Source organism: Austrofundulus limnaeus, unplaced genomic scaffold, assembly GCF_001266775.1.
Source record: "Austrofundulus limnaeus strain Quisiro unplaced genomic scaffold, Austrofundulus_limnaeus-1.0 Scaffold4, whole genome shotgun sequence".
In the NCBI taxonomy this organism is placed as follows: domain Eukaryota; kingdom Metazoa; phylum Chordata; class Actinopteri; order Cyprinodontiformes; family Rivulidae; genus Austrofundulus; species Austrofundulus limnaeus.
In genome coordinates this window covers 2,858,187-2,880,596 of record NW_013952406.1, presented here as the reverse complement: position 1 = coordinate 2,880,596, position 22,410 = coordinate 2,858,187, and the positions used below count along the sequence as shown (strand labels likewise).

The window sequence follows — 22,410 nt, the reverse complement described above, 5'->3', positions numbered from 1 at the left end:
AAAAAAAGCACAAATATTTCCCCCTGAATAAAAGKACGAGTGAAACAGCGCCCCCCTCTGTTGGCAAAACAAAACTGACACCAAATGAGGAAAACAAGCTTTTTACACGGACGTTTTTGATGTGGTCGAGGGTCTTTCTTCTCTTGGGTTATTCTAATCATGACGTGTGGCTAAATAAAATTAGCGGAATCACTAACTGGAAATGTGTGCTTACTAATAAATAACGTGAGAAATTCAACAGCACATTGCTCAGAAGTGGGCGTGCCCCCAGCGGAGCAGAAAAGTGCGTAGTTCAGTTTTTCTGTCTTTTCTAATCGTCTTAGAGAAGATTTGCTGCAGGCTTTGCGCCAGAATCGAACCCGAAATGAGCGCAAATCGGGAACAAACTCGGAAAAATTGGAACCGTGCATTAAAATAAGAATAAAAATAGATCCTGGCTAACGAAGCGTTTTAGCCGCAGCTTCACGGCGCCCATTTAAACGCAGAAGACTTTAAAAACGTGCGCACCGAGCCCCTCCGCGACGCCGCGCACGTCCTCATTCATAAATCAAGTGTCGCAGTTATTAAATACCTTTAAATCCACGTCGCGTTCGTTGCGACTGAATTAGCCCGCAATGCGATCACGTCCTCCCTCTCTCTCTCTCTCTCTCTTTTTTCTCCACCAACCCAGAACAATTTAACGCTGTCTCTGCTGTGGATTTGACGCAGAGATCGTCTCCACGCGAGGAGATGTCAGAGAAAGCCCCACGTTATCCACGGGCATGGTGCTCGCTTCTTGTTGTGGTATAGCTCGCGCTTTACCGAATAGCTGCGCACTTTACTTGGCTGGGACGAACCAGCCCCGAGCAGGAGGGTGACGTCTTTATGATGCAGCCTTTCCGAGCAGAGAGGCGAGCGAGGATTTATGCGTAACCGTGCGTCCTGGGAATGAAAACGCAGCGTGGAGCAGCCACAGGACAGCCATTAGCCGCTCACACAGGAACATGCGCCTCTTTAGGCCTACGGGCTGGCATTTCTACGGATAAGCTTTAAAAAAATAAATAAAATAAAAACACTACACATCCAAGCAGCCAATTGCAAAATATGTCTAACACAGAAATAAAGATGCTTCAAGAAAAAAAATGCTTATAAAAATTAAAAACGTACATTTGCTCAGACTGATAGTCAATTTGATTAAAAGTTACCAAGTAGCCTATAAAAAGATCAAATAATAAATGTAAAGCAGCTTACAGTTTCCTAACATTCCAGCGGACTTCTGCTTGATGAACAACAGCCCTGAGCTGCAGTTTACATTTTCTCCTGCAGGGGGAGCCCGACACGTTTTATCCTTTGTTTTCACCTGATATCTTTAAAAAAAGAGAAAAAAAAGTCTCAGACCACATTCAAGCATTCATGTAAGAATCTCTTCAGCTTGAATATAAAATGTTTTGATATGTCAATTTGTAAACTTGATTATTTGATGCCTATAAGTTGGAATAGTTTGAAATTTTTATTAAGGTCTACTCAATCATAATGTGCAGAAATAGACATTTATTAAGGTCTACTCAATTATAATGTGCAGAAATAGACATTAAACTCCACATTTTCAGTTTTTATTTTTTTTACATATTTACAATCCAGATTTTGCATGCTTAAATTGCACTGTCAATCTAGACGTTTAGTTTATTTAATGCTTAACAAATGGGTTTTTGGATACTATAAAAATATTTTATACAAATACGTCTAAATAAAAAACAAGTAAAAGGAAGGCTGCTTTAACTTTGCATTTTTCCTGTTCAATGGAGTAATTTAAGTACAACTTTATTAGTTTTGTTGGTATTAAAATTAAACATCTCAGATTGACTTTTTGTTTATTTTTTTCTCAGATGTAATTATTAATATTTTAATATTAGGAATTATAGAAAAACCCCACAAATGATCCTTCTTTAACACACAAGATGGCACTGTTCATCTATTTTTTTTTTACCGAATGATGCTGCCTGTACCAAACACAAGTGTGATGACGATAAGAAAACTCGACCCAGAGTCATATCAAAGCATTTCATTTATTTTCATTTATTGTATTTTTCATGGTTATCATTTCTACTTTTCTTCTACGCTGTTTGAATTCCCCAATCCTGAGTATTTATTATTGCATTGAGAGGGAAACGTATCTGTTGCAGTTGACATAAGGTGCTTGGCATGACATCAGTGGCATGTCACAGTAAGCTCGTAAACACAAACAAACCCACAGAGGAACATCAGTTTAGAGAATTGTGCTGTTGGCAGGAAGTTTTTAGTTCTGTTTTTGTGTAAACTCTCTGTGTTGATGCTGGCGCGTGTCCACAGATTCGTTACAAAGTAAATCGGTGATGAAAGCTTTGAGATAAAATGGACAATTCTGAAGTAGTTCACTTGAAACATGTTTGATGCTTTTCATCATGGACCAATCTATTTATCTGTGCAACCACGTTCACATAGCAAGTCTGATATTTAACAGTTCTTTGGTTCAGCTTTATTTATTTTTTTATCAAGTGAAATGTGGGAGCAATTTTGGCAAAAGCTTTCGTGGCTTTTTTCCAAACCCAGCAGCTGAGAAAGAGCACTTATCCTTCTCAGACATGAATGAGCGCTTCAGTTTCAGACTGGGTGTCCTTGCTTCATATGACGTTAAACCATAGATGGTGGGAAAAAGGGGTGTTTGTCATCGGCGAGGATGATATATACTACAGTTCGGACTGAAAAAGTACATTCCTTACATAAGCTGAATGCTGTAAATCTTGCTCTGCAGCTAGAAAGTCAGCAACTCCAAATCTAATCACACATGTTGCCAAATAAAACAGAATCAAACAGAACTCAGTCGAATGTTTAAATTTGATTTAAAGGTCTAAAACATATACAAAAAAAAATCATGAAAGAAAACTTAACAATGACATCATCAGCTCGGCATGTGTCTCATAAAACTATTTTAGTTTAACATCAAAATGTTTCATGTCTAAGAAAGCAGCGCTGGGGGAATTTGTTCCTAAAATCAAATCATTGTAGTGATAAAATCAAATAGAGAGGAAAAGGAGAATAAAAATTCCTGGAACGTCACAATTCTTGTTTAAAAAAAAAAAAAGGAAAATAGATGATGTTTGAACAGCATTAGTTCTTACATGATCATAGAGGGTCACCCCACTCGATGAATCCGCCCATAATAGGAAATGAGGGTTTCCTGTTGTTTTTTAGAGTCTTCCTATGAAAAAGGTTGAGATTTGTAATCTCTACCCAGCTCTGTGGATGAACAGAGCTTTGTTTGGAAAAATGACCCTCAACAGATTCTCTTTTGTGTTTTCTGGGAGTTTAGCAGCTTTTCTAATGTGGGGTGAGTGGTTCATTTTCATTCTTCTTTTATTTATTCTTTGGAAGAAATGCCTTTGTTGCTGAGTTTTGGTTCACCTCCTGTTGCTTCAGTTCGTTTTATAAAAGGAATTGAGGTGTGTTTAAATACAAGCAACACAGGATGTAGTTTATTCATATGGTTTGAGCTAAACAGCTAATTTAAACAAACCCGATGCATTAGATTTGTTCTAAAATAAGAATTTAGTTTTTCTTTGTGTGAATATTCGTAATACACCTATTGTTGTTTTAAGCAAATCGTGTCTTGTCACTGCGTYTATTAGATATTTCACTTTGCGTGAGGAAGGTTATTGTTAAATTTAATCTTGGCTTCCTTAAAGAAGTGGGAGACAAAGAGAGGATGCACTGACCTGCTGACTCAATTTATTTCCTCTGCCTCTTCTACTCTCGCAGCGTCAGAAAATTGCAGGAACAAAATTGTGGAAAAGCAGCAGTTTACTGAAGTGTTGCTCTCTTTCAATGGAAAATGTAGTTATTTTAATTTTCTCATTCCAGGATGCTCAGCTGTGATTTGTTTGGTTAATGACAAGGTGACAGTTCAGCCGGCCACAACAACTGCAGGTATTCTAAAGACTGTATGAACAAAAATGTGTATTTATATATGTAACAGACGTCATGCATGACCAGCAACACATTAGTAACAGAACATCCCTTCTATACAGGTTACCACTCAGCAGATAACGTGACTACAAGTAAGTTTAAGCTTGCACGTATTCGTTGTCTGTGTTTAATGAACSCATTGAAACTTTTGCAGTCAGTCTTTTTGAGGATGTCCACCCCAACTAATCCAACGTAGCACACAAATATCGAAAAACTGCCAAATTTTGCAAATATTGAGCCAAAACTTGATGTGTAGCTGAGAGTCACATTGAGTGATATTGCACAATATCACGCATTGTATGTGTGGGACTCCAAGTTTTTTCAGTATAAGATGATGTTGGCCTTTCATTTATTAGTTTATTTAACAGGGACAAAGCACACAAACATAGAATTGTGACTAAATGATGTGTTGCACAAAGAGTACAAACAGTTGATTTGCAACTCCAGTCCCTGATTGAGCATTTCGGAACATTAAAATACACACAATTTATACATGGAAATACACTACTTAGGTATTTCTGCCTACATATTCAAATTCATATAATAAAATCTATACATTAAAATACATACAATTGCTAATTTCTTGAAGGAATGTTAGGTTATTGTTTATAACGCAGTCCAAAAAAATACAGCCAAACAAATGTACATTTTTAATACAAACTTAAATAATTGATAAGAAATGCATGAAGATTATTTTGATTTAAGATGCTGTATGGTTTCAGATAATGCGTTCACCAGGGGGGTCTTGGATCACTGCTTTAAACTGATTTGTTTAGCCTGTCCTGGAACGAACGAACGAAGAAAACAGAGCTCAGAGATTCTGTTTTCTGCCAGGACATCTCCTTGGGTGTACTGTCATATGAATCCAAGATAAACTCCTGGGGGGGTGGGGGGTCTCGACCAGAGAGGGGTCAGATATGAGGCCTGTAAAGGTTTGGGGTTAAAGGTTAAATGAAACCTCATTACGAACAGCCCCCCCACCTGGCTCCACTTCCTGACTTTGTTCGTCATTCGCCCCACGCAACGTCAGCGATTAATGCACGAACTCCGAGTTGTGAAACAACTGGAGCTCAGAAGCAGCGCCCCTTTCACTGTTCCTCATCCTGTGCCTTCGCTTTTTTTTCTTTCCCTGACTGTCCCCCAACCCCTTTCCTCTGCCAACACCCCCCAACTCCGAGCTCCTCCTCTGCTGAAAAGACACATTTCCTGATGTCATTACTAAATCAAAACGCTGCTCAGCAAACAGATGTTGTATGTATGAGGTTCAACACTCAGTTTCTGTAGCATAAATTTTGAGAAAACTCAAACCAGAGATTTTAGTTTGTTTTGAATCGCTGAAACAGCCTCTCTTGAGCTGCGTTTTTCAAAGCTCTGAGAACCTACCCAACAGACTGACCACAATTATAACATAAAAACAAAGATTCTTCATAGTTTACCCAAAAATATTATGATTTATACAAACGTATTAACATACAAAGAAGCTGCTCACTTAGAACTTGTTTCAAGTTTTATCAAATTAACCCAAATATGAAATTGTGGCTGTGTAGCACACCCTGCCGAGTCATGATTACATCCACCCCAAAACGCAAAGCCCTAAATGTTTACTTATGTTTCCTATTTGGCAGAGGCAGCCCAAAAGGCAAATAAATCACATGCTGTGAGCTGGCCAGGCCTTCGACTGTGAGAAACTGAGACTAAAAAGCAGAACAAGAGTTAAAGAGTAAAGGGTTTTCAGATGTGAGTCCAGCCCCAGCATGGGTGTGCTCCTTTTATTTGAGAGAATAGAGAGGACTATCTTTGTTGACTCCACCTCTTTAAAAAAGGAAGGAAAAAGGCGAGAAAACGTGAGTTGGAGAGGGGAAGAGCTGCTGCCAAGGCGCAGGGCCGTCAGACTGATCTTTGAAGAACATCTGGTAACCGCTGGTGACATCGCTTGGACATCTGTTAACCGAAGATAACCCTGCCGGGTTTCCTGTTATGCCTCACTGTACACAGTCTGAGAGCTTCATCACTTGGGCGAAACGCACTTTTAGTCATTTTTCTCTGACATGAAGGGAGCTGTTGGTTTTATTGGGGTATTCCTCTCCTTCCTCTCTGGTGAGTGTGTGGTCTCCCTTCTACAGCTGCGAATGCCTGCTGTACAGTCGTGCTAGAGATGTAAAACAGATTCACTCAGCTAAACAAAAAAAAAAAAAAAAAAAGCTCACAGTGTGCAGATTTCAGCTGAGACTTCGGGAGTTTTAAGTGGATTTTTACACATTTTGAACCTGAAATTTTCTATTTTTTCTCTCTTTTAGACGTCCTTGGAGATATTACCCGGACAGCTGGTAGGTGACATATTTCACGGTCCATTCATAAATCATTAGAGTCACTGAATGAGTGGTCGTTGCTGCGGTTTTGTAACCCTGAGGCTGAAGGTTTGAGCCCAGGTTGTGTCAGAATCAGCATCTTTAAGAGTTTACTTGCTGTGGTGACCCCGGCAGAAGGGAGCAGCCTAAACAAAAACATTCAAACATCATTCTGTAACAAGCCTTTTTAAGATGTATTAATAAAAAAATCAAATAAAAATTGAAGTTATTATAGCTAAAATGCTTAAATTTGTCACCACATTTTTTTCTAATCAGTTTTTAATTTTAATTCTTGCAGCATGCTTGGATGATTCTCCTCGTTGTACATTGGTCTGCAAGATTTGTGACAGTTACTTTGAAGACCAAATGACTTGTCTCTCCTTCCTGTTTGAACACAACTGTCTGCCTCAATTTAACAAAGGAATGGAATCACTGAACAACACAGACTGGTGTGTCTGGGATAAAGTGAACAGGTAATTATTAAACCGTGTTTTCAGTTTGTCCTGATGCATCTCAGTAATCCAGGTTAAAAAAAAATCAAAAAGAAAAAATAAGTAGGTCCTCTGGATGGGTTCTTCTTTAGTGAGACGTTTCGTCTCTCCTCCAAGAGAATTCTTCAGTCTGATGAGTTTCAGGTGAACTCAGCCTTATAAGCACTGCCTCCACATGGTGGACAAACAGGTTAGTCACATGTGAAAGAGGGCCATCGCCTAACAATAGGCTTGATTAGCTCTATTGTTCATAGAGGGTCATGTGCCCCATCACCTGACTTATTGGTTTGGATACTTCGGCTGTGGTTATTTGGTGTTTTGTTTTGTGTTTGTAGTGAGTGCAAGCGGGGTTCAATGTCCCCTTGTTTTTGTCCCTCTCTCCCTCTTTGTGTTAGTATCGTTGGGACCCTGATTCACACCTTTTGCTCACAGGGGGCTGAGTCATACTTGCAATAACAGCATTGCACCTACATTTTACCTAATTTCCCTCTGGGATCAATAAAGTATTTTTGAATTGAATTGAATTGTAGGAGGAGGACAACTGGACACGAAGGCCTATACCTCTGTTTAATGACAGACAGATTTTCTTCACAAAGATGGCTTCTCCTCTCTCAAACCGTCGTTCCTCTCTATCAAGGATGAGAACGTCTTCATCCCTGAAAGAGTGACCGCTGGCCTGTAGAAGAGTGTAAACTGCAGAGTCCTGACACYATGAAGTAGTTCGTCTGTGCTGGCTCATTCTTTTGAACAGTGGCTGTTTTAGCCTAAACATCCAAACCAATAAGTCAGGTGATGGCCCTCTATGAACAATAGAGCTAATCAAGCCTATTGTTAGGTGATGGCCCTCTTTTGCATGTGACTAAATAGAGCTAATCAAGCCTATTGTTAGGTGATGGTCCTCTTTTGCATGTGACTAACCTATTTGTCCACCATGTGGAAGTAGTGCTTATAAGGCTGAGTTCACCTGAAATTCATCAGACTGAAGAAGTCTCTTGGAGGAGAGACGAAACCCATCCAGAGGACCTACTTATTTTTTCTTTTTGATGTTTTCAGTTTGTTTAAGAAATGTTTCGTAATTTCACGTTCACTTATGTTCTCCTTCTCTGCAGTTTGTACAGCAGCCTGAGCCAGTGCACAGAGGATATTTCTGACTGTCTCCTGATCCCCTGGCCCAACTCACTGGTAGAGGACATCTTTGTGAGCATCCACTCGAGGTTTTTTCAGGAATGCTCCATGGAAGAGTTCAGCGACCCGTCGCCGCAGATCGTCTTCGCCCTGGTGATCACTCCCATCTGCCTGATACCGGTGATGGTGAGCCTGGTGGTGCTGAAAACCAAAAACGGGGATGGTACCCCTTGAATAAAACCACTGGCTCGAGGGCGGCCATTCTAGGACTGCCGCCGTCGTCTGTCAGACAACCTTCCAAGGAGTCTGAGTGTTTCTGGCAAGCTTACATCTTGCCTCACAACTCGAAAGGATTTTGACATTTAGACCAGTCACAATTGAGCCATAAGAAACAGTACCAGTTTAGAATTATGCTATTTACAGATCGACCCATTGTCTTTTTACCGTGCAATAGAACATTTTATTTACTGTATCTAGAAAAGACTTTGACAAAGATTTTGTTTTAATCGCCTTATGACTGAATCAGTTTGCACCTGGTATTTTTTTTTAAAACAGAGCCTTATTTGTACTGAAAAAAATGTATTCAGGGTTATTTGGGCTGATGGAGGCTCTGCAGCTTGCAAACGTTTAGTGAAAGTGACTTTTAGACAATACTCCTTATACGTTCTTGCGGTGTTTTTAAAGTTACTCATTGCAAAGTATAAAATCAAACCTAAAAGGGTTATTCTGAAATATAAGGCTGCAGTTTGTTTCTGTAAACCAACACAATAGTTGGCATCTGGTTCAAAATCTTACTAATTTTACATTTAAAAAACACTGATCATCAATAATAGGACATTATTGTGCACATTTGTTTCGTGACTTTGCAATGAGTAATTTGAACTTTTTAAATAAACCTACTTCTTCCTGATCTGATCCATCTCAGTTTTGATGTTTAAATTTAAACATGGAAATGAGTCGAGCCAAAAAAATGTGCTGATGGAGTTGCGTGAGTGTGTGTGGGTGGTTGTGGGTCAAAGGTTACGGCACAAGGGGCACAATGAATGGGTGTGACAGGAGAGGTACATCCTGGTATTGTTCTGTTTTTACATTTTAACGGTGACTTTCAATTCTTTCTCTGTCTAAATAAAAGCTGCTGATTGATGGTGAATTGATGGCGAGGTGTTCTCCATCCTGACAAAAGACATTTATTTGTCTTGGTAAAGTGGTGATTAATGACAAGAAGATGTGCTCCTTTGCTTGTAACACGATAGCTCGGTTATGTGATGTGAAGTTTTGCATGACGATAAAGCCACAGCAAAGCGCTTGGAAGAGATATGTATATTTATATAATTTGTTGTATAGCTCTGTTATTTTCAAGAACTAATGGACTTTACTGTGTGAAGGGATAAATCCTGTCTGTTCTCACACCATGCTTTGCGCACATGTTGATCTATTTTTGAAACTATTAAACCTACATTGTAGACTTTATTGTTGGCTGATGCTCGTTTGTTCTCATCTGTTYRAGTATAAAAGTCMTACTTAAAGTTCTGCTCAAGTTTTTGAGGATATATTAACAGGGTTGCTGCATCATTCTGCCGTAAGTACCCTTTCACCTTTGTCAGTATTTGATTAAACACTCTTGTCCCCAGAGTGTAGAACAGATGGCCGAGTCTTTTTTTTCCTTCCTCAGGTAGTGTTTCAGAGTATCCTCAGCGAGCAGTATATTGTGCAGCAGTTTCTATGCTGTGTGAGTCCTGATGTAGTGAAGGGAGCAGTGACAGCAGTCATGTATCACACCCTCATCTGGCAAACGCTCACACACACAGCCCTGCAGGACTGTGTGTGTGTGTGTGTGAGCTGGACTGGGTGGGAAAGTGTGTTTGGTGACCTTTCTTCCTCTCTAGATATGGGGTCATCCTCACCTCCGCCCGTTTCTGATCTCATCCAAGTTTGTGTCTGTCCTTATGGCAAATCAGACGTCATTTCTGATGCAGTTATGCAAAATGTGAAACACAAACGGTAATAACTTTTGTTCTTTCTTGTTAGCATGTTAAATAAAAACAAAGRAACTCAAATAATGTGTGTGGCGGCTTTACAATTGTCAATACCACCCACAATACATGGAAGTCGTAAATTTTACAGCCTGAAAAGGTTTCCCCCTAGTGGCTTTAAACGTTATTGTGAGAAACGTGGTGGACTTACCGTGATGTCCAAAAACAGTGTCAAAGACTCAAAAGAAGTTTTTTGTAATGCTAAAGCTACTTATTTTATATTTATAAAGATAAATACAAAGGAAGAAGATTATACCAAACATGTTTCTATTACAACACATTTTTTATGTGGAATCTGATGCCTTTKATTTGGCCTTACAGATAAACTGTCTCATGGAGAGGGCAGGTGAGAAGATTTGTTAAAAGCAATGAAAAAAATGGAAGTAGTGGTGTACAATCCTGGTTCTTGAGGTCCACTATTGCTTTAAAGGAGACATATTACTCAAAATCTACTGTTTTAGCTGTTAAATACATTTTGTTGTGTACTTGGTGTCTKTAGGAAGCAGACAATTTGAAATTAGTCTCTCCCGATGCTGAGTAGATCTTTATATTCTGTTTGGATCCAATTTACAAATTTCTTCAGTGTTTTCTACTGAGGTCTATAAAGTACTTAAAGGGGCAATATCATGTAAAATCAACTTTTTTYAGTCATAAATCATGTTATAATGTTATACTCTCATAAAAACCATGCCCAAAGCCTTGCTTTGACCCATTCATGCATGTTTGAGAAATCCTGCAGCGTTTTTAGGCAGCCATGCTGAGGAGCAAAACGACAGGTGGGACCAGAAACGCCATTTGGGACCAGAAACGCCCCTGGGACGTGTCTTTAAGCCGAACTTCCTCATCACGGAGCACACCTCCCCACCCCCGACCCCACACACCCCGCCCATGACTCCTGCAGGCTCTTGGGGAGAAGAGGTTATCTGCGGAATCAAAGTGGGCGTGACACAAGAGTGGGCGTGTCTAAAGCATAAACACTGTGGGCTACGAGGCCTACATGACGGTATCCTTAAACCCTGCTTGATCTCTTTACAGCCTGACCCTGACCCCAACACTAAGGTTAACCAGGAGAAATGTGACCCAAGTAGGGGTCTCCAGAAAAAGTGGTGCCGTACAGTAACGCCCCTTTTGTTCTTGTCCAATCAGGTGGTGCCGTACGGTGACGCCCCGTTTTTTCTTGTCCAGTCAGGTGTGTCACTTTAGAATTGCCTTTCGTTGGGACACGCCCACTCGTCCGCAGAGACCCCTACTTGCTCTCGGCAGTAACAGAGCAAAGTGAAAGTGAAACTTAAACTGTCTGCTAACTACTTCTCACTCAGTGAAGCTCTTTTCAGATTCAAAATACCTTTGAGGAAATGTATTTTCAGATGCCAAGTAAACTGCTTCATAGCGCACATACGGACCCCCCCACCCCGCCACTGAAACTTACGGAACTTACGGAAGCGGAAAGTGGTTCTTAAAGAGACAGAGGCCAATTTCAAGGCATTTAGAAGAGGAAGTGATGAGAAGATAAGTTTATTTTCTATTTAAACATAAAACAGCATTTTAATAACAACTAAAGGTGACATAGATATTTTATTATGGTATAGAATTTAAATTTATGCCTGAGAAACACATAACATTGGCCTTTTAAAAGAAAAAAATTCTGTCTCTGGGTCAGACATAAAACAGCATTTTAATAACAACTAAAGGTGACATAGATACTTTATTATGGTATAGAATTTAAATTTATGCCTGAGAAACACATAACATTGGCCTTTTAAAAGAAAAAAATTCTGTCTCTGGGTCAGACTCTGGCTCCAACATGTYAGGTTGGATGGACAAGTCTTCTGTTGATGACATRGCAAACCCCTCGAAGCTGGAGGGGGGCGGGGTGTAAAGCACCTAGTTTGGATTTAGAGAGACAGCCTCAAAACGAGTTGACCTGAGACACACCTCAGAAAAGGYGTGAAAGAGGGGCTTGTGGGGTTACAACAACAGATKATTCTCACTCCCAACTCGTCACATGTTGATGCTTGTCCAAGGTTCCCTCTGTGTCCAATTTTGACGCGTCGGGTAATCCCCTTGCATCAGTTGATGAGATGAGAACAAGGAAGAGCCCATTGTCATATTTTTTGAAAAGTGTAGAGAATTCATGACAAATGACAGTCCCAAACCCCAAAGTTCCCTTCTATTAGCCCTAGAAATCCTATCCATGACCTCACAACCTAAAATAACCACTAACCCTGGTCACAAARATTAACCATTTTTGAAAAGTGTAGAAAATGCACGACAAGTAACTCTCCCAAACCCTAAACTTAACTTCTATTATTCCTAGACATCCTATCCTTGACCTCACTWCCTAAAGTTAACCAGTAATCCTMATCCCTAATATTAACCACAGATCCCAAGCCAAAGACCCGATGTGGCCCAAACCTGTAAACACGAYGGGGRTTCCCYATGCYTCAAAARGGGACGCAGAGGGAGTGAGGATGTGTTGACAATAAGGAGGAATTCAGACCAAAGCATTGRAWTTCCACTTTARATAYATCCCAACTGAATGATTTAAATGTGGAAAAGAAATATTTGAAAGCAGGACACGTCTCCTTTAACACAGATGATTTGATTGAGATCAACTGGCTTCTGAAGAAGAAATTCCAGCACTGAATGAGGTGTTTTTAAAACATGCAGGTGCAGCAATTAAGGACCAGGATTGGACACCACCGATTTGAAATATGAAGTCAGCCTAAAGTACAGAAAATTGTTGTTTTTTAATTGACAAATGCATATATTGTACACCCAGACGTATCATGCATGGATAATTCAGTTATCTGCAGTAATGACCAGAAAGTCTCAGCTCCATTAAATTGAGGTGACTGGATTTTGGTGCAGGTCTCAGGAGCCTCTGGGAATAAAAGGTTGTTATTGTATGACTTAGAGATCAGGTGAAGGCAAACAAGGACATCTTATATCAACTGCTGCTTGCTTTGTCAGACTCGTTGGGACTTTGGCATCGAGGCTGACAATGTCATCTTCCCAGCCCAGAGTGAAATCAGGAGAACCTCAACAGCAAGATGAAGTGAAAAAGTGCAGTGAAGCAGCTTATTTCTGAGTGACTGCTGTCTTATCCACCTTTATTGCCTCACTTAACATGCTTTATCAACATCTGCTTTGTGGGCACTTGTACACATTGGAGATTTGCCATAAGTGCATTCAGTGATGCGAGTTATTAAAGGTGACACGAGTAATTAGTTTTTTGTTTGAGAGCCAGGCATCTGGCTCGGCTACGTAGGAGCTGACCCTTCAGCTGGCTGACGCCACGTTGGCAGCAGATGACTGTAGATCCGAACAGGTTTCACATCAAAACTACTGCTGGATCAGTCAGAAGAAACTCAAAGAAATGTAGATCAGCAGCAACTTTGTTAGACTGCCAGCTGAGAACTTMAGTGGCTTTAAGTAGAAATATTCCTCAGTTCTGAAATGATGGAGGAAACAAATAAAAGTCCTGATTTACCCTAAAGGTTGAAATAACCGCTATTAGCATCGGCTAACACCGACTAATAATGGAGTGCGGTCACACTCTGTTTTAGACAACTTATTCCAACMTGTGAAAAGTCTAAGCTGAAAATAGAGTTTAAAAAAGCTACTGGAAGCCTCTTTTGGTCCTATACGTACTGTAATGCTAAGAACTAGATTGAGGTGATATGAGTAAAATAATCACAACAAAATTTTTATTTGTCTGCATAAGTTGTCTAAATTATTATAGTAAGAGAGAGCCTTTACATAAAGAGCCAAACTCCTTTTCTTATGCAAATTAAAGTCATTAATAAAGTCAACCGAGTTAAACATTTATGTATGTATGTATGTATGTATGTATGTATGTATGTATGTATGTATGTATGCATGTATGTATGTATGTATGTATGTATGTATGTATGTATGTATGTATGTATGTACGTATGTATGTATTTTTACTGTAGGCCTATTACACATTACACTAAAACAGATGTCAAGTCAGGTCTGATCAGGTCACTTTCAGCTTTAAAATGGCAGTCTGTGAAGACATGARTTATCTTTGACTCAACCCAAGGGTCAGACTGTGATGTTTAAAGAGGATACATCATGCAAAATCCACATTTTTAGCTGTTTTGTTGTGTACTTGGAGTCTTTAGGAGTGCAGAAAAGTTGAATTTAGTCTCTCCTGGTGCTGCAAAGATTTTTTTATGTTCTGGTTTATATCTTTCAGCCCTTTCAGTTTTCTCTGTTTTCTAAGACGTTTTCTGAACAATTGTGCCAAATTATCAGTGACAGAAGTGCCATACAAGGTCTGGACTCACCAACTACAATTTCCTCGTCTTCATTGTCCTCTGGTTCTGTGTCAGACTGTTTTTGGGTCAGACTCTGGCTCCAACATGTAAGGCTGGACGGACAAGTCTTCTGTTTTTGACATCCATTAATTAAACTGTAAATAAAATGTTTCTGCACCACTAGAAAATATAACCCCCTCTCTCAAATGGGAGTGGACCGGTCTGGAAGCAGAACGGGGGGAGGGGCTTGAAGTGCCTTAAAGGAACAGTATCAAAACCATCTTCTTTGAGACACACATCAGAAAAGGGGTGAAAAGAGGGGCTGGTAAAGTTAAGTTTAGACCAAATCACTGTGGTTCCACTTTATACAGATCCCAACTAAATTATTTAAAAGTGGAGAGGAAAAATTTAAAATATGTCTACTTTAAAGGAGTAGTATCATGCAAAATCAACATTATTGAGCTGCTATCATGTTATAATATCATTCCCACATCCAAAAACATACCTAGAGTGTTGCTTGTGAATGTCCTGTGGCCACGTAGTGCTGCCCAAATGCGTGCTGGAACAAAGCACCACCTATTTACACATTGCTCCTCCTTGGAGGTCAGTCTGTAGCTGAGCTCCCGCCCCACAGAGCAACCCCTCTCTGAAGCAGTAGCCGTGTTTCCATCAACATTTTTTTAATGCACATTTTGAAGTATCACATCAGAAAAGGTGGATGGAAACGACATGATTCAAAAAAAACTTCCTCTAATTCGCATAAAAGTTGATACGCTCGCTTGAGGTGGTTTTTGGGTTTTTCGAAAAAGAGTTAATGCGCAAAAGGAGAGATAGAAACACATTTGCTGAATAAGTTCTGATGTACTGAACATTTACCTCACATGGTTGATCAGATGTTCTCGCTGTCTGTCCGAAACCGGTACCAGAGCGACTGCACCCGTGACTGCAGCAGGACCCTCCTCCCGCTGTCAGCGTATTCTCAGTTATTCCCYTGACGTGAAGAGAATTGCGTTTCTTTCTCTACGTCTCCAGACAGCATGTAAAATCGCCAGAACTAATATGACAGAATAATTARAACTTTCCTGATAGTAGCAACACGTTCCTGATAACTTCTCTCCATTGTCRTGAGATGTGTGGCCCCTGCGAGTGCGACTTTTACTTCCTGTTTACTACATGCATGTGTCTGAAGTAACTGATTCGCTTCAAGCCAGTTGATGGAAACACGTCTGATTTGCATTACTTCCTTTTTTCCTTTTTGCGAAATTAAAAAAATTTGCTCAAATTTCGAATTAAAATTGAATGGAAACATGGCTATTATTGTGAAGACGTGCTGAAGTGGGAGGGTTGGAAACGGTAGGAGGTTCTTAAAGAGACAGAGGCCAATTTTAAGTCAAAGTCAAATTTATTTTCGATATGTAGCATTTTCATAACAACTGAACATATACAGTTGATTGTGGTACAATTAAACTATGTGCCTGGAAAATACACAATATCCTCCCTTTAAATATTTCACAGATGTYCACCAGCTGTGTTGAGATGACCAGATTGGGCTTTATAGCTCTGGGATTTTAATATACAGAAAAAAAAAGAGCAGTAAACCAAAAATATCAGCATTATATTCGACATATCATTGTCTGTATTCACTTCATTACAGTCAGGATATCAAATGTGACAAAGTTTAAATTCTTGATGCAGATTTAAAGAAATGGAGGCAAAAGGTTCACAGAAAATGACTGGTTTTAGGAGGTTGAATAAATTTACATCCCAGTCGAGGAACTGATGTGTTGAAAGGCAGATAAGTAACAGACAATGGTTTAAATGTGCAATATATTTTTTATAACAACCTGGAACTGAGAAGAAAGTGATAAAGTGGTGAACACAACAGACTTATCATCACTTTAAACTGTTAAAACAAAGCTGTTAGAAAACAGCATCTAGCAGAAGCTGAGCAAGTTTTACATTTATTTTAAGATGTGTTTCTGGCCGCTTTTTGCATTTATATTGCTGCATTATTTATCACTAAACTTGTGGTGCCTGCTGTTGATTCTGGGTAAACAACAAATGGTGACGTTAAAAGGATTCTGTTTTATAAATGGCCTCAGCAGAGAAGAGGATTTTCTCTTTTCTGTTAAACATTATTAATCACTGTTTTACCACATTTTGTTGTTTTACAGGATGRTTAATCCAGTTATAGAAAAACCATCAGTTTTCAAGGCAGAAAACAGTTTCTCAATAAAARGTCAAAAATCTGAGAACAAAGAACAATGAGAGTTTTTTTTTCCTCAAAGTATCTGGACCGTTACATGATACGTATTTTTGTCTCTGCATGCTGAGGGATTCCAAAATAACAAACTAACCTGGAGAAATGATTCTCATAGTCAGCCAGGAATAACATGACTCCCAACCCTCAGGAAATCACTACAGAAATATTGAAGAATTTGCAAAATGTAACCTGCATAAATCTGGAAAAAAAAAACTAAACAAACAAGCTTATCAGTGGAACTCCATCTCAGATGAAAATATTTGGCTTCTTGCTTTATATTTTCTTATCTTTTCAGAAATAAAAGCAACTGAGTAGAAGAAGTTGAAYTGGAACGAGAAGCTGGCGTCCCAGCCTGACACACGTCAGGACACACGAGGAACTYTCAGGGACTCCCAGACCTGCTGGATGTCAAGACATGTTTGGAGTTTGGAGGCAGAAGAAGAAGAAATAAAGGGATGGTCCATGTGAGGACAGAAAAGTTTATTTGTCTCTCTTTATCTGGCACTGAGGTTTGCTTAATCCAATATTTTATTTATTTATTTTTTCAATAATTTGTTTTTTTTTTTTTTGCCAAAAATGTGTTTGTGAGGCTCAGCTGTGGTTTGTAGCTACGTTTATTAAAAAAGAATGCCTCTAGATGGCAGTCTTTGAGAAGAAATTTCATGGTTTAAGACATAAATTGCACTTTTTAAAAGGGTTTGGTGTATTTATGAAATCAATTTGGGAACTGTGTTTGAATGCTGCGCATTTTAGTCTCAAACATTACATCAGGAACAATCATTAACTTTATGTGCACACCCAGTTTGATTTAAAATACATTTATTTCTCCTGTTATAAAGCAACATTGATGCACACCATGTATGCTTTTAAATAAAAACAAAACTAAAATGATCAGATTTGAACTTAAATATGTTTAGAGGTGCATTTTAATTTTAAGAATACAGAATAATAAACAATAAAAATGAAAATACCTGCAAAATCATATGAAAAGTTTGCAGGATGTTGATCTAACCTGCCTGTTTCTGTTTTATCAGCTGATCTGTGCTGCATTAAAATACGCTGCAGCYTTATTTTCCATGGTACACCTGCAGTTTCCTTCCTCATTTTCCTTTAACAGCCTTAAATAGTTCTGACTGAAGCTTTTCCAAAGAAAAACAACTTTTCATTCCCTCCTTGGTGATAAACAGCAGCTCTTTCACTCCCCAAATACTTTTCTTCAAATTAGGAAAACCTGTTTTCTCATCTTTAATTTTCCTCCTTAAAACATTAAACCTGTTCAGCTCTGGAAGTTTTTTTAGATTCTAAAATCTCACATATTGCGCAATTCATATCTTTGCATGCATTTGCTTCTGACTGCGTTGCTCTCAACAAATTATGAAGACACACAAACTGCACACAAACACACAAGCTCTTGGTATAAAGGATGAAAGTCGATTATGAGCTAATATTGTAATAAAAGAAAAAAACATGGAAGCCAAAATATTTGTCAATATGTCACTCAACAAAGCTTCAGAGATGGAGCCTAAAATGAGCCATTCATGCCTRGGTATTATTTATCTGACAATGAGCAAAACCTTTGATCTGTGTGTGTTTGTGGCAGGGAACCTTTAACGCTGCAAAAGCTTTATGAAAATAATGCAGCATAAGAAAGGCAGGGATGAGATCCAAATGGGGRCACCTGATGTGTTTCTAAGAGATGTAAATTCCACCTTCAGAGTAATAGCTTCAAATTTTCACAAGATGCACTGTGTCCACAGAGGAATGGTTTGTGTTGTCGCTGGAAAATAAATTCTTTAAAACATCAACATTCAGAACTGTTCTTTATTAGAGTGATAAACATGTTTTTAAAGGCTAATGAGCTATGCAGCAGCCARATTACTAAAGCTTTTATTTATACTGACCAAGATCACACTGCAATTTATTTTTTGAGTTTGATGCTTTATAAACCTAAAATGAAAGCTCTGACTGTACACAAAAGGTATTGATGCTTTTTACATTGAAAATAACCAGAAAAAAAACTGAACTTGAGTATTTTCATAACTCTGGTTGGATGGATGGATGGATGGATGGATGGATGGATAGTTGACAGATGGATGGATGGATGGATGGATGGATGGAATTCTAATAAACTAAAATGAAGCAATAAAACTGAACATCATGAATTAAGACCCACTGTCTGCAGTAACATATTGTATTTTTGAAAAATTGACAATTTTGTTTCTGTTTCTAATCTCAGTCCCGACTTCAGAATGATCATTTTAAATACCTRATGAACACACAAAACATACTTCAGATAGATGGCGTGCTCAACATTCAGCATTTTGTGTTAAAATATTTCAGTCCTTTTTTTAAGCCCTCTTTTAAAAGTCAACAAACACACAAATAGCTTCAGCCAAAAYGTTTATGTGATTCCTCAAAAGGCAGTGTCAAAGTAAATTCAGACTAGCCTCTGTGTTTTTCATTAAGCCGTGTGCCCTCATCCTTCAGTGAGTCATCCTTTGATTCCCATTTCTGAAGATCCCCGTAAAGCACAGAGYTGCTTTGGCTATAGAAAGGACCTTTTTGCCAGGATTTAAAAACAAACTCTGATCTTTAGTAGATTCATTGAAGGTTAAAGCTACTTGTGTAAACATTTTCAAATAAGACCATTTGATATAGCGCAGGATAAAGTTTTTACGTTTTATTTCATAGTTTGCAATGGGTAGCTTTAATGCAGATATAGATGATGAAAATAAACATTTAAAAGAACAGCAATATCGGTGAAGATCAATGTTTAGCATGCCTGCTGGCCCATGGGTGTGAAAAGCTTGTCCCACACTTCCACCTTGACGATGGCTCGTCCCATGGGACACATGGTGGCTTTGATATCGAGGTAGTTCCCCACGTAATTGATTCCCGACCCGTTGGCTTCTGCTCTCACAAACCCGTGCTCCTTCTCCTTCTTCTCGTAGTACATTTCTTTGTACAGATCTTTATCACAGTTACGTCCCTTCTTATAGATGCCGACTGCGAACCAGTTCTTGTACAGGTTGTAGTCCCAGGGCACGGAGAACATGATGGCCAGAGTCTCGATGTAGTCATTCTGGGATCTCTCGAAGAGGTCGTAGGTCATCACGCCGACGGTGCCGGTCGCTTTCCCGCCTGACTTGGTGAAGGTGCAAACCTCCGTCTTTAGGGGGCGCACTGTGGGTTGAGGTGGGTTGTGTGTTTCTCCGTTCTCCAGGTACGCTCTGAGCAACACACAAACACATGCGGCATTTTGTCTGAAATTATTGTTGATTTAAGCCGACGTTTCTTTGCTTACCTGGGATTGATCAGGCAGTAGTTATTGGTGATGTTTGCGATTTCAATCGTCACACTTCTCTTGCTGCTCACATCAGCTGCCACAGCTTCCGCAGACTCTGCCATACTGCTTGTAAGGCAAAGATAAACCAGATGTCAACCAGACAACAAAAAATATGGGACTTTCCAGTTTTTTTTTCTCCCCCTAAACATAGCAAGAGCTGTGAGAATCGCACTGAATWCAGTGTAGAATAGATGAGCTCTGCTCTTTTGGCAGCTCTCTGACCTTCAAACATACACACCGACTAGTGCAAAGTATGAATGAGACATTTCACAGGCTAATGAGATTTTAAAGCAGTTGTGAGCAATCAGCGAATAGCTGCGGTCTCATAAGAAAGTGCACCACTTCAATTACAGCAGTAAGTGCCATGCAGTAATGATAAAAGTGAAAACATAAAAGAAAATCATCTCCTCTTTTCTCAACAAGAACAAGAAACAAATCAAACTAATGCCCCCGCCATTTGACTTTCATTTCACAAATTGCTTTTTTAAAATAAGTAATATTTGCACTTCCTTTAAGAAGAGTTGTTTTTTTTTTCCCTACATTTTAGGTTCTCTGTGACCTACCTGCTACTGTAAGTGCTCCGAGTCAAAAAATAGGAGGTTGGAGAGAGTACCTGATTAGGAGGGGCTGTGTTTTTCCTTTCTTTTTTTTTCCCTCCATAGATGTCAGTTTTCACCCTCCCACTTGCAACACAACATAATTTAGAGCAGACACACCCTGGCTTTAAAAAAAGAGCAGACACACCCTCTTTCTACATAGCGAACCATAACACCCACACACCAACAGATTAATAAAACAAATAATYGTTGGCTTTTCCCTTATTTGATCAAATAGCAACATTTTTGTATGGAAAATTTTTTGCCACACCTGTGTTGGCAAGATAATTTACGAAACACTGCAGGAAATACCCAGTGGATACACATCTATACCTGATTAACACTTGAATTCAACCCCATTCAAGATAGCACAAAAATAATAATTCAGCCAATTTTACAGCTATTAAGTGAGAATATACTGTATATTTTTGTGTCATTCACTACATGTTCCAAGAAGAAACAGATCATGCACGAGAGTAGAATAACACATGTGCACYTAATGCTTTTTAAAGATTTGAACAGGTGCAAGATTTATTTAGTCTAAACATTTATCATGAAAAACATTCAAGGAATGCACAACCTTTAATCGTGATTTCTGTTTGATGGAYCTGGTTTGGGATTCTCTTTCCTCCTCATATTGTGATTTCTGTTTTTTCTACATCTAAAGCTCGCTTTCCAAATTCCACACAAACATGCAAAATGGAGACTCTCCCAGCCCGTGAAAAACAACACTGTTATTGTGCGGATTAAAAAAACYTCTATGCAGACGTTCCATCTGGTGCCGCTCATTAGAATTGGATGGATACAGATAAGAGATTAAATAATAATTAATGATCATCAGTAATAATGCAGGCAAACAGAGTGAAAACACAATCCACACAAAGAAACACAGGCGTTGGGTCTGAATGCTTTATTACCACAATCAAAGTGAAGAGAGTGTGCAACGTGTACACGAGCCRGAGACGTGAGCTAATGGGAAATCAATGAGCTGGCTGTCAGATATTGATATCTTTCAGCAGACGCAAAATACAGATGACAGCAGAATCAGTCTTCCTCTCCTGAGCCTCTTCTTTAAGATGACAACAGTGGTCACATCAAATGAATTTTATTCACTTTGTGGAGACAAAGACAACAAAAAAGTACCCAAACCAGAACAATAGACTGTAAGCTAACGACCCATTTTATCAAAGAGCTCCACTTTAACAATTCCTTTGCCGGTCGATGACATCGTAGCTCTTAAATCAACGTACGTTGCTTTATATTCCAGCCCACACCCATTCGCCTCGGAGCGGGTGAAGCTGGTGAGCTCGTTCCCGTCATACAGCTGGTCGTACAGATGTTTGTCGCAGGCCCGGGAGTGCTCCACCACACCCACAGCCAGCCGGTTCTTGTACCGGTTGTAGTCAAAGGGCACCGAGAACATGATGGCCAAGCGCTCGGAGCAAACCCGGCTCTGCATGTGGAAGAGGTCGTAGGTCAGCAGGCCYACAGCACCAGTGGCCGTGTTGTCATCCTTCGTGAAGGAGCAGACTTCTGTCTTCTGGGTTCGAATGGTGGGCTGAGGCGGGTGGTAACTGAAGCCACTCGACATGTAGACCCTGTAAAAAYGACCAAAACATAAACATTTAGTAAAATCCATCCAGTGGTTCATGAGATATGTTGCAAACATTCAGGGAATTGATGAAATTATGTGGTCATGCATTTTTCACACATCYAGATTAGGTTAGGGATTACTTTCGGCTACTAGCGCACTAAATTTTGAGAAGGGTGTCTCCTAAGTTTTCCGACAATATATACATTTTTTTTGTGCAAAGTCTTGTTTTTTGTGCAAATTTTTTTGTGCAAATTTCCCATTAAATTTTCCGATATGTACATTTTTTTGTGTGCAAATTTTCATTTTTTGTGCAATTTTTCGTTTTTTAGTGCAAATTTTCATTTTTT

General features: G+C 39.3%; 4 protein-coding genes across 8 annotated transcripts in view; 1 reads left to right on the top strand and 3 right to left on the bottom strand.

Annotated features, from left to right (window-relative positions):
* The window catches only part of ezh1 (enhancer of zeste 1 polycomb repressive complex 2 subunit), a 17,608-nt gene extending 16,334 nt beyond the window's left edge, over positions 1-1,274 (bottom strand). For 2 of the 3 annotated variants that reach the window (XM_014023354.1, XM_014023337.1), the window contains exon 1: positions 1,231-1,274. In XM_014023354.1, the coding sequence (XP_013878808.1) occupies positions 1,231-1,243 (13 nt within the window). In that variant the 5' untranslated portion in view covers positions 1,244-1,274. Of the gene's footprint in view, positions 1-571; positions 989-1,230 lie in introns of those variants that run through there. The other variant, XM_014023346.1, reaches the window with a different exon arrangement.
* Positions 1,275-3,224: 1,950 nt separating this feature from the next.
* ramp2 (receptor (G protein-coupled) activity modifying protein 2) lies at positions 3,225-9,415 on the top strand. 2 transcript variants are annotated; one of them, XM_014023365.1, is made up of 6 exons: positions 3,225-3,346; positions 3,877-3,942; positions 4,044-4,073; positions 6,279-6,308; positions 6,628-6,802; positions 7,930-9,415. In XM_014023365.1, exons 1-6 carry the CDS (start codon positions 3,262-3,264, stop codon positions 8,177-8,179), a joined length of 636 nt encoding a protein of 211 aa, XP_013878819.1. In that variant the 5' UTR covers positions 3,225-3,261; the 3' UTR covers positions 8,180-9,415. The 2 variants fall into 2 exon arrangements, with proteins under 2 accessions (XP_013878819.1, XP_013878826.1); XM_014023372.1 differs by lacking the exons at positions 3,225-3,346; positions 3,877-3,942; positions 4,044-4,073 and adding an exon at positions 4,860-6,078.
* A 9,777-nt stretch (positions 9,416-19,192) lies between these two features.
* On the bottom strand, positions 19,193-20,536 carry apnl (actinoporin-like protein). 2 transcript variants are annotated; one of them, XM_014022009.1, is made up of 3 exons: positions 20,437-20,536; positions 19,832-19,939; positions 19,193-19,757 (listed from the first exon to the last, which is right to left on the bottom strand). In XM_014022009.1, the coding sequence occupies exons 2-3, from the start codon at positions 19,933-19,935 to the stop codon at positions 19,301-19,303; spliced, it is 561 nt and encodes a 186-aa protein (XP_013877463.1). In that variant the 5' UTR covers positions 19,936-19,939; positions 20,437-20,536; the 3' UTR covers positions 19,193-19,300. The 2 variants fall into 2 exon arrangements, with proteins under 2 accessions (XP_013877463.1, XP_013877472.1); XM_014022018.1 differs by having other exon boundaries at positions 19,832-19,936; positions 20,437-20,516.
* An 828-nt stretch (positions 20,537-21,364) lies between these two features.
* Positions 21,365-22,410, bottom strand: part of LOC106527192 (cytolysin RTX-S-2) — a 4,200-nt gene continuing 3,154 nt past the window's right edge. Inside the window, exon 3 of the mRNA XM_014021999.1 lies at positions 21,365-22,067. Within this exon, the coding sequence (XP_013877453.1) occupies positions 21,638-22,067 (430 nt within the window). The 3' untranslated portion in view covers positions 21,365-21,637. The remainder of the gene's footprint in view (positions 22,068-22,410) is intronic.

Bases quoted from the DNA above. Each gene is read 5' to 3' on its own strand.
- apnl (XM_014022009.1), bottom strand. From the start codon at position 19,935: ATGGCAGAGTCTGCGGAAGCTGTGGCAGCTGATGTGAGCAGCAAGAGA. The intron at 19,758-19,831 runs GTAAGCAAAGAA...TGTGTTGCTCAG, and splicing joins TACTGCCTGATCAATCCCAG to AGCGTACCTGGAGAACGGAG.
- ramp2 (XM_014023365.1), top strand. From the start codon at position 3,262: ATGAACAGAGCTTTGTTTGGAAAAATGACCCTCAACAGATTCTCTTTT. The intron at 3,943-4,043 runs GTATTCTAAAGA...CCTTCTATACAG, and splicing joins GCCGGCCACAACAACTGCAG to GTTACCACTCAGCAGATAAC. The intron at 4,074-6,278 runs GTAAGTTTAAGC...TCTCTCTTTTAG, and splicing joins AGCAGATAACGTGACTACAA to ACGTCCTTGGAGATATTACC.